The 10452-nt window shown below is 38.0% G+C and overlaps 1 protein-coding gene across 3 annotated transcripts; it reads left to right on the top strand.

Annotated features, from left to right (window-relative positions):
• Nucleotides 1-627: 627 nt before the first annotated feature.
• LOC111337330 (neuropeptide FF receptor 2-like) lies at nt 628-7689 on the top strand. 3 transcript variants are annotated; one of them, XM_022943609.2, is made up of 4 exons: nt 628-784; nt 4803-6602; nt 7226-7327; nt 7475-7689. In XM_022943609.2, the coding sequence occupies exon 2, from the start codon at nt 4855-4857 to the stop codon at nt 6025-6027; it is 1173 nt and encodes a 390-aa protein (XP_022799344.2). In that variant the 5' UTR covers nt 628-784; nt 4803-4854; the 3' UTR covers nt 6028-6602; nt 7226-7327; nt 7475-7689. The 3 variants fall into 3 exon arrangements, with proteins under 3 accessions (XP_022799344.2, XP_088589790.1, XP_088589791.1); XM_088733664.1 differs by lacking the exon at nt 628-784 and adding an exon at nt 2064-3080; XM_088733665.1 differs by lacking the exon at nt 628-784 and having other exon boundaries at nt 4454-6602.
• The last annotated feature ends 2763 nt before the right edge of the window (nt 7690-10452 follow it).

The raw sequence follows: 10452 nt of genomic DNA, 5'->3' as shown, positions 1-10452 counted from the left end.
TACAGGCCTGATTTTTTTCAGGTCTGATTTTCGCTATTGCTTAAATAGCGCTATCTACTGCGAGGATCGTGCATCATACGTATCTAATACCGCAGTTCAAAATATATGAACTTCATATATTTCATTGTATCTGATGCGTATTATTGTAAGTCTGTCTTGTTTGTGAATATTTATCATTGACTGGTAATTCTAGATCTTCTGACTGTTCTTCAGGAAAGTGTATCAGAGAGTATTTTGCAAAGTGAAGGGTTTATTCAAGCATTCGAAACAATCTTGCGGTAGAAAACAATGTATACGAGCAATTATAGTTCGATTTTTAATTGCTGATAGACAAAGACCTGAGATGACAGGACATCGATTTTGAGAATACCGAAAATTTTTTTACAAATTTAATCAGCAGTTTTCTGTTCCTTGCGAACAGATGAGTGTTAGCGATTTTCAGATCCCGGCATTAAAACTGTAGCTTGTCTTACTAAATATCGATTCATCCATTTGTCTGACAACTACTGTTGAGCTAAACCGTGAAACGTTCGTAAACTTTATTTACAACACGCTTGGACTGGCCATGGTCCGTTGCGCCCCGAACATATATTTAAATGCAATAACAAAACGCATGGCCATTCATCTTCACTATTGTTTCGGCTTAACTTGACCCCGAACGAGACAATTCAGGCACAATAGATTGTCGCATTTTTAAGCGCAAAGTGAGGCGGTTAAGGAGCCTTTTACACCAAGACATTAGCAAGCCCAGGAGACCGCGCATCCAAATAGGAGGAAGCGAATTGTGAGTAACAAGTGTTGTTGAAGGTTATATTTTCCACTTTGAAGATCTCATTAATTTTGGCTTGTTGTTTAACGTTCTGCTACTGGTAAACGGCCATAGTTACGGATACGGTGATCCGGCATGAACGTTAAGATCTTGCACTGTCGTTGTTTAGCTCAGAGAGACTATAGACATCCTGAAAAGCACCATTGTCGTTGAAAGCGACTGACTTTTTGACAATCAATTTGAACGAACGTCAGATCAACTCGCAACACTGGCGACCGTCTGTTGCTCGCGAGCTCAGGCTATTTATAATAAGAATGTTATACACGAATGGTTTGAGTTCTAAAGGATTCTTTTGGCTGTTATTTGGCATACATATCAGCTTTCAGTGTTTCATAGTTTGCAGATTATCTTTCCAAAAAAACAAAAAAACGGAACAAAGACTAAGCAGAAACAATTTATCCTTTTCATTAATCAAATTAGCACATATCGATTTAAGGCGCTGGGAACTAAAAAGTTTCTTCGATCGGCCTTCAGTAGCAGTTCGATTTTACTTTCTTGAATCAGTTCAGTTTTTAAGTGTCATTTGACTGTTTATACCATTTTTTTTTTTTGGCATTTTTTAACTCCGTCCAATATGAAAAGAAAATTAGTAAACTTAAGCTTAGTGTTGTGGATTTACGATTTCCACTCGAATGCCGTTTTATCAACAGACAGATCAATGTCAGTGTTAATTACATGAATTTGAAGTTGTGCTGTCAAAAGAAACGACTATTTGCATACAAGGTAAAAAAAAGGTTGAGAAGTTTTGAAGTAGACGAATATGTTATTGAATGCTGACAAACGTTATGTGTGAGTCACGCTTCACGGGTGACTTAAAATTAATTATAAATGATAACCTGGGCCGAATAACGAAATAGTGTATTGACCGTTGGATTAAGTTGCTCCAAATTATATCAATTTCATTATTTATTAGCATCAACGTTTGACTGATCATTACTATCACAATAAAGGTTTGCCCCTTTTTCCTTGAGGAAAATACAGTTAGAAAGTTTTGACGTCATAGGTTATAATAGGAACACTGTGGCCTCCTACTAAAACACACCCTCTTTACTTTCGTCATTACCTGTACCAGCGCCTTTTCCGATTGATGCCCCCCCCGGCCCCGTAAGGTTGGCTGCCACCCTGAGCAACTAAAAGTTATCCTGAACATTCGAAGTAAATAAAAGATCAATGTCAGTGTTAATTACATGAATTTGAAGTTGTGCTGTCAAAAGAAACGACTATTTGCATACAAGGTAAAAAAAAGGTAAAAAAAAGGTTGAGAAGTTTTGAAGTAGACGAATATGTTATTGAATGCTGACAAACGTTATGTGTGAGTCACGCATCACGGGTGACTTAAAATTAATTATAAATGATAACCTGGGCCGAATAACGAAATAGTGTATTGACCGTTGGATTAAGTTGCTCCAAATTATATCAATTTCATCATTTATTAGCATCAACGTTTGACTGATCATTACTATCACAATAAAGGTTTGCCCCTTTTTCCTTGAGGAAAATACAGTTAGAAAGTTTTGACATCATAGGTTACAATAGGAACGCTGTGGCCTCCTACTAAAACACACCCTCTTTACTTTCGTCATTACCTGTACCAGCGCCTTTTCCGATTGATGCCCCCGCCCCGGCCCCGTAAGGTTGGCTGCCACCCTGAGCAACTAAAAGTTATCCTGAACATTCGAAGTGAATAAAATTTTTCTAAATATCAAAATATGCTTGAAATTTTACAAGAAGCTGACTTTCTAGTAGTTTTTTTTTGCGGCTTATGTCTAGTAAGTAAAGGTTTTGAAAGCATATACTCATTAATGTTCTGAAGACAAAAGGAAATCATGAAGAGAACATCTGATGAAAGAGTTTGGTTGTCATAGTAAACCTTATCCTGCAGTTTCTTATAAGGCTCTGTTGTATGATAATGACCCCCCCCCCCCCCTCCTCGAAGTCCTTATTGGCAGTCTATATTTTAATAGTGCCCCCAGTGAACTGATCAGTCCTTCGTTCCCTGAAAAGCCAAGTGACCCCCCTTCTCAAAAAAAAAAAAAAAAAAAAAAAAAATCCTCCATCTGGAATCGTCTGTGAATGAGAAACATTTCTGCAATGCATTTAAGTTGGCTCCCTTATGATCTCATAAGATGCACTCATGGCTTTTAATAGCTTTAAATGTAATACAACTCCAGCACCTTTCAGATTTGAAAGAAGAAAATACTCTCACTCTTGCGCTATACAGCCACCGCAGTTTCACATCCTTCTGAAATTGGTAAGTGTATGTCAAATCAACAAATAGTGCCGTTAAATTCTCGGTATCTTTCGTGATCTTCGAATAAGGTATGAATAATATCTATCTTCTTCACTTGAAGTCTTCATCGCCGGTATCATGCCCTTTTCGATTGCCCGTAACTTGTACCTCCAGAGTACTTGAACGTGTTATTGTCTTAACAATCAAATTCTTACAAGAAATACTGACAAATAATGGATTATTTTGAAGGTTTAGAACTAAAAAGTGAGAAAGGATTGCAATAACAATTAGCGTAATATGATCGTTATCTGCCCCTCTCAGAATACAACATAACATGTTCTTTCAAATGTCATCTTTAATTCCCTTAAGTAGGACTTAACACATAGGTTATATGATGTTTGTGACAGGTATAAAACAGTTAACATGGCGACTACAAAAAGCGATGCTTCATAATTACATTAGCAATGGAGGCAACAATAAGTGTGAGAGAGGGAGGGAGAGAGGAAGGGACAGAGAGAGAGAGAGAGAGAGAGAGAGAGAGAGAGAGAGAGAGAGACAGAGAGAGAGAGAGAGAGAGAGAGAGAGAGAGAGAGAGAGAGGGAGAGAGTAAGAACTCTGTCGCTCTTTTCCGCGGCTCTGCAGCGAGGCAGATTTTTTCCCCTTTATTTTTATCCAGCTTTGAAGTGATCTTGGGTTATTTGGCAAGAGAAACATAGAAGGGAATGTCAACGGCGCCGTTGGCGACCCTCTAACAGAGTTACGCTCTATTCTCGCGAGATAAACCAAGATGACCTCTCTTCAATGCGTGCTTCTCAAAAATAGTCCTTAAACCCTTAATAAAAAATAATGAATACCCTGAAGATTTACCCCCAGCTGAGGGAAACGACCTACTAACCTTGGCAAATGATGATAGTTTTCTAATTTTGAAGTCACACGGCACTTAAACGAAAGTCGTAAACGTATGTTAAAAATGAATTTATTAAGCGAAATTTTGCTCTCCGAAGAGTGAAATGATCATAAAATATGATTATGTGAATAGTAATTCACACCGGGCAGCTTTTCCTTTTTGTGGTGAAATCAGACACCAGATAGGTGCAGTACTTTGCGGCCGCCATATTTTTCAAGTACTACGGGCTTACTCGAAAGGGCGTAAATATGGCGTCCTTAAAAAATTTCTGTTTGACTTTTCGGCAAGTAACTCATCGGCCTAAAATGCTCTGATCTGAAACCTTTACTCCAATATGATGTGTTATTTCTTAGTGGCGTGACAATAGAAGACCATTAGCAGAGACTGACGGCGCTTAACCTTTAGCACAGTTAACACAATTGAGACCCCAATTTGACAGACAGCTTTACATACATTTAATAGTCTATCGATAGCATGATAACTCCTTTACTCGACACGAAAAGGTCACCATTTGGTTTTCTAAGCGTAACGAATAGACAGAAGCGTTCTCGTTGGGTAGACGGCTTTTTTAAAAACAGAACAATTAAAAATGACAATATGAAATGATTGCAGATGAAACAGGAAGTTATTTTTTGATGTTCCTTTGAAACACGAAATCTGTTGTGTTCGTTGAAAAGTTCACTTTTCCCAAGGCAATGTTAAGAAACTCTAGAACCTGAGACTCTTCGCACATTTTGCACTCATTTATAAATTCATATCAGTATGCGTACAATAACAACTTATTTGTTGTACAAATAATACCTTTAAATTTTCCATTGTTCAATTATAATTTTCAGTTACATTCGATCGAGTGCAAGTTTGAGAAGGACAGTGGGGACTGAGGTCAAAATGTACGATGGCGCAATCCCTACAAATGTATCTGTTGCCGCTCAAGATAATTCTACCGGCTTATCGGAGGATGATCCAACCTCTTATTTGGAGCCGATCGCTCTCAAAATATTTCGCTTTGTAATCTACGCTGTAATCATCATGTTTGCATTGGTGGGCAATGTAGCCGTGTGTATTATTTCAAGTCGCACTCGTCGCCTTCAGACCAGCACGTATTGTCTAGTAATGAACTTGGCCATTTCGGACATCGGATCCGTGCTTTGTCTGCCGTTCCTGTTACCTGAACTCTTCGATGGAAACTGGATGATGGGGGAAGCCATGTGTAAACTGCTCAAACCCAGTGTTGTGGTGTTCAACTTTGTAACAACAAACACGTTGGTGGCTATAGCATGTGATCGTTTTCGCGCCGTGGTATTCCCGTTCGTAACGCGACCATCAAAGTCAGAAATACGCTTGATCATCGCACTACTTTGGCTGATCGCCTTTTTGTTCTCTTTGCCTATGTATGGTGCACAGACCGTTAAAGTGTTTCCAGAAAGTCCTGACATCTACTACTGTTTGGATGTTTTCTCAGACGGCGACACGGACAAAGACACTTTCTATCGTCGTATATACACAATAACGATGTACGCTGTACAGGCTCTTCTTCCAGTGCTGGTCATCTCGGCTTTGTATCTAAAGATCACAGCCACTTTAAAGAATATACATCTTGTGCCTCTAGCACTACGGCGCAGTCATTCCTGTTCGCTTAACTCCACGCCCAACATAAGTCCACACTCATCCATCTTAAATTTAAACAAACTGAACATGAATCCCGCGGGCGCACAGCGTCGACAGATGTTGGAGAAGAAGTTTCTTAGGATGTTGCTCACAGTACTTATTGTTTATGTGCTATGTTATCTTCCGTTCCAAACACTGTTCCTCGTTTACGAATTTAATCCAGGTTTGGGCTACCTGAATTACATGCAAGCACTGTCGGAGTACCTTTACATGATCGTGTGGCTGCCGAATGCCATAAATCCGATCTGTTATGGATGCCTGAATGAACAGTACAAGCGCGCTTTTAAGGCTCTGATATTAAGACCTCGTTCGTACTTTCAGTCTGTCAGATTGAGGCGCAGGCTTTCTAAAACTGTCATCACCGATGTGCAGTTGAAGGATATTGCAGCGTAGCTACCCTTTATAAACAAGCTTAGTTTTCTAACGTAACCCACAAGGAATCATTAAGCAGTTGTACTTTTTGTGGTAAATCACTAACCGGGAATCAATGGATAAATATAATTCTGTTGATGTAGTAAAACAATCCTCACAAGGTCTGCTAATTACGTGCCGTACAATACCGTATTATAGAAAAAAAAATAGGAAAAAATGTTCTAATAACAGGATCTTCGGAAGTTGTGATTGACGAAAAGAGGGGCCATTCCCATCCATCTCCCACGCTTAAACTTCTTGGAATTGAGCGCCACACTGAGTGTATTAAATAGAAAGTACTAAAATGATTAAAAAAAAGTTGAATATCCTTATAAATAATGGCTCAGCTTTATCTGAAGAACATTCTATTGGGTCACATCCCATCCACCTTTCCCGTATATTACTGAATTAGTTAAGCAGATGAGTGCAATAGTAACGACATTATAAATTAATGAGGAAAAAATTTCTCGAACAAGTGATCATCACTAGTGCTATTCTGAAATATGTTTACCCGCATGAAATGTATTGTGGACTCATCCACGGGTAAAACAAATTAGGTATGTACTGGAAGACAATACTATCAACGAAAAAACAATAATTTCACCATATTACATATTTTTTCTCTTCTGTTTTTTTGGGAAGCTAGGTACTTTTCCAACTTCTCGATGCGTTCCAGGCATAGCCATTTTTTTCTCTCAAAGTTCGTTAGCTGGTCTTCTTTCTCTCTCTTCTTCTTTGTTCTGGGAACTTCATGTAAAGTCCCTTTCGGGCTGCCATTTGGAGGCTTCTGATTATGATTTTTGGGTATCTTTTGAACTTTATTGTCTTCGTTCCTACCTGTACCAGTTCGCTTACATTATTTTTTTTTCTGTGTAATAAAAAATCGCAAAAATTATTGAGGTCTTATCCCTGTTAGGAAAAGGCCCTATAGAAACAATTTTAAGGCTGTTTTTGACCTTTTCTTCATTCTGCTTGTTTTACGTCTCGCCATGCCACGTCAGAATGGCAGCCGCGAAAGCTGTCACGTATGTTTAGAATTTTATCTTATCACGTTGTTTGTATCCTCTGATTAGTTCTAGCAGAAGAAAATTCGTTTAGGAAAATATCAAGAGCTTTCTAGTTGGCAAATGTTCACTTTCAAGGCGAGCTTCAATCACCAGATGTTCATATTTTTTTTCAGGGCGCCATATTTGTACTCCACAGGGAGGCACGAATGCAGCGTGCCCATACCGGGCATCGCAGCATATCTGCTGTATTTAAAGGAACAGATAATTAATCTATGGTAAACTGCGTAAAGCTAAGGCTTACGAACTTTTTATAGTTATCTGTGATCAACAATAATTTTGTTATTTGCTTCAGGTCTAGATACACTTGATTTAGTTTTGTGGTGTGACAGTCAAAATGCTAATGAAGTTTTCCTTTTTCACAGGATGTCCACGCTGTTTTAACTACGGACCCTTTTCAGAACGCCTGGATTTTCTACCAAGTCTGATTCTTTTATTTCATCTTGATTTAATTTTTTTTTTGCGTATGCCTTGAGCTTTCTCTGAGAGTTCTATCGCAAAATCTGTTTATTGTCCAGTGGCTATTTGACGGCGTTGTCAAGACACCTGTTTTAAAGTCAGGATTTCTTTTGTCTTTCCACTCTGTTTTGAATTGTGCTTCCTTCGATTCATGATTGTATCTTAAAGCAGAACTGATTTTATCTCTGATCCCACTCCTGATGGTATCAGCAAAAACCCCTATACCTTGCTTTCACAAGATGAAAACCTTTTCCCCTCGAAAGCTTTTCTGTTCTTGATGACTTTCTGTAGATGTGGAACTTACGATACGTATTCTCTTTCAACTAGCTTTGTATCCTATTTAACTGGCGGTTTTAGCGTTCGTGCGATGATTTTTTCAGCTAATTTTCCGTACAATAGGTGCTTAAGGTAGAACGGCGGACAACTTTTTAAATCGAATTTTCTTTTTTCATTTGGAGCGCCAATAAAGGCAACATCATACATTTGAACAATTTAACAACATGCGCTGCGCAGCTAATATGTCTTTGGTTACCAACAAGAACAGAAAAGTGGAGAAACTGCTATGAAAAATTTACTAAGTGGATGTTTCGATGGTCCTTGTCCGTGCGATTATTGGCGACTTCGACATAGGGCTCATCAGCTGCGGTGGTCTATCATTCTTTCCTACTTCAACTAAGCTCAAGTCAATAACTAAATGAGCCTTTTATTTGCCCGTTTACAAGGTACAACATTCTCTGTGGAAACGTATCGGCTTGGGCAGGCTGTAATCTATGTAAACAGTTCAGACCCTAAAAGATATTTCAAGATAAAATAATTCTTGACTACCTTTGCGGAAAAATGTAATGAAACTTCTGAAAACTTTACGAAATTCAATCGTCAGAGCTGAAATTCGTTCCGTGAATGCGCTGCGTTGGTTTTAACGGCCGAGTTGGTGGTGTGCTTTTTCACTTGCTTTGGCATCAGGTTGGAAACCTCTTCATATTTTTTAAACGTTTATGAGAACTATAAAAAGTTGAGACAGTATTAGGGCAAGATATTAGACCGACCATAGTAGCCTAGTATCCGTGATTTGTTGGCAGGATTAAAAACCCAATAAACTAGATTGCATGTAATGACAAATCCTCATTACTTGCAAAAAAAAATACTTCGTGGCTAGTGGAGATTTAGCTAAAGAATTAAGCATAACCAAAAACAGAACAGAGGAAAGAGTTTTATTCCCACGCCTCATTGAGCCAAAGCTTTATGATAATACAATGCAGTTGTTACTTATATGAATGAACTCATATAAGATACTTTTAGTGGTGAATAAGCTTTCTAGAGGGAAGGATGGCAAACCCATTTAAGCTCAAAAGACGCTGTGATTAATATTTATTTTTGATATTTAGTCTAGAGCATAACACTTGGATAGCAACTATAGTAAGTAATCAATATGCCAATTTTCAAAATAACCTCTCTGAATACAAATGGACCATTTGCATTCTCTTAAGAGTTACTTCGTAATAATGAAAGCGCGGTTTGTTAAAGGGAATTGGACTGTGACAGCCATAAATAAGTAATTGGCTTGAACTCAAATTTCTTCAGAGAAGCCAAAAGTGTTTTAGTGTACTTCGCGGATCTACTTACTAATGCGTTTTGACTTGATCAAGCTTGACTTTCCATTACTTGAAAACATATCAGAGAGCGATGAATAGAATCTTAAAGAAAATCATCAGTCCGGAGAGCACGACTGATGTAATTAATTTTATTTTGGTTAACTTCGCTTACAGAGCTATAGCCTCTTGAGCCACCAAATATATTTTTGCCACAAGTACAGTTTTCATTTAAAGATATTTCTATTGATTTTGATGGCAGAATGGAACTGGCCGGTTCAAATTTATGGATTCGCATCGATTTCCCTTCCAATCCGCAGGCATATCTCGTACACCGTAAACTTGTTTTGGTTCTTAATACTGTACTTGGAACAAGTGCAGATGTGTGTTTTTCTCAGCCAAAGTGGGAAAAAAAATAGTGGAGAAAAAAGCTCGAAAACTTTGTTTTTGTTCTTCATTTTATTCAGTCTTCTTAAGATCTTCAATTTTCCATTCCAGCTTTGACTTTTATTTCGATAAAAAGTGGCGATGAGACTTGTTTAGACAAAGAACTAAAAAGCCTTTGATCTCTGATAGCTTTAATCGGGAACTTTTCCATATTTTGTCAAAACAATATACATAAAAGAGGTCCATTTTTTTTTCAAGAGTTACACAAGCTAGGTTAAGAGAGCGAAACTCGAACAAGTTTTATCTCAGCAAATTGTGTTAAAACGCTTTGGTAGTATTTCAATGTATTACTCTTGAGGTTTGTTGCAGCACTTATGAGGTTATTTCCATAATTTTTTCCCGACGAATGGAACGGTAAACACTCTTAGGGAAAATAAGTTTTTGTCCAGTAGACGCCAAATATCATTAATCGAATCCACTCAAAGTCAAGAAAGTTTGAAAAATTGACAAAAGCTTTTTTTTTTCGCAGTTCCTTGATGAGGAAATTATGCTATTTTCAGGGTCACGATAATGAAATAAATTCGTTTTGGCTAGCGAATCATCTGTTTCACTAAGCCCAATGGAGGCAACGTTACAACGTTCGACTCGGACGGACAGACCTACGGACTAGTTGAACACGGACTTCTCTGCAAGGGTGGCTGGAATGAAAACTTAACTCTTGAAAACATTATATCTCAGTAAAATTCCTCATGTTAGCACCAGGGGAGGAAACTGCCAGAATACTGTAGTCAAGAAAATAATTTTCAAAATTTATTGAGAAGATTGTCTATTCAATCCTTCTCGCTTTTCATGACTTCTGAAATAGAACAAAAGTAAGTATCGCGCTGTGATTTGAATAAAGGAAATGA

This window comes from Stylophora pistillata, chromosome 9 (genome assembly GCF_964205215.1).
Source record: "Stylophora pistillata chromosome 9, jaStyPist1.2, whole genome shotgun sequence".
Classification (NCBI taxonomy): domain Eukaryota; kingdom Metazoa; phylum Cnidaria; class Anthozoa; order Scleractinia; family Pocilloporidae; genus Stylophora; species Stylophora pistillata.
The sequence above is the reverse complement of the archived record's forward strand: the minus strand, read 5'-3'. Positions and strand labels throughout refer to the sequence as shown.

Excerpts from the sequence above, each read along its gene's own strand:
- LOC111337330 (XM_022943609.2), top strand. The coding sequence starts at position 4,855 with ATGTACGATGGCGCAATCCCTACAAATGTATCTGTTGCCGCTCAAGAT.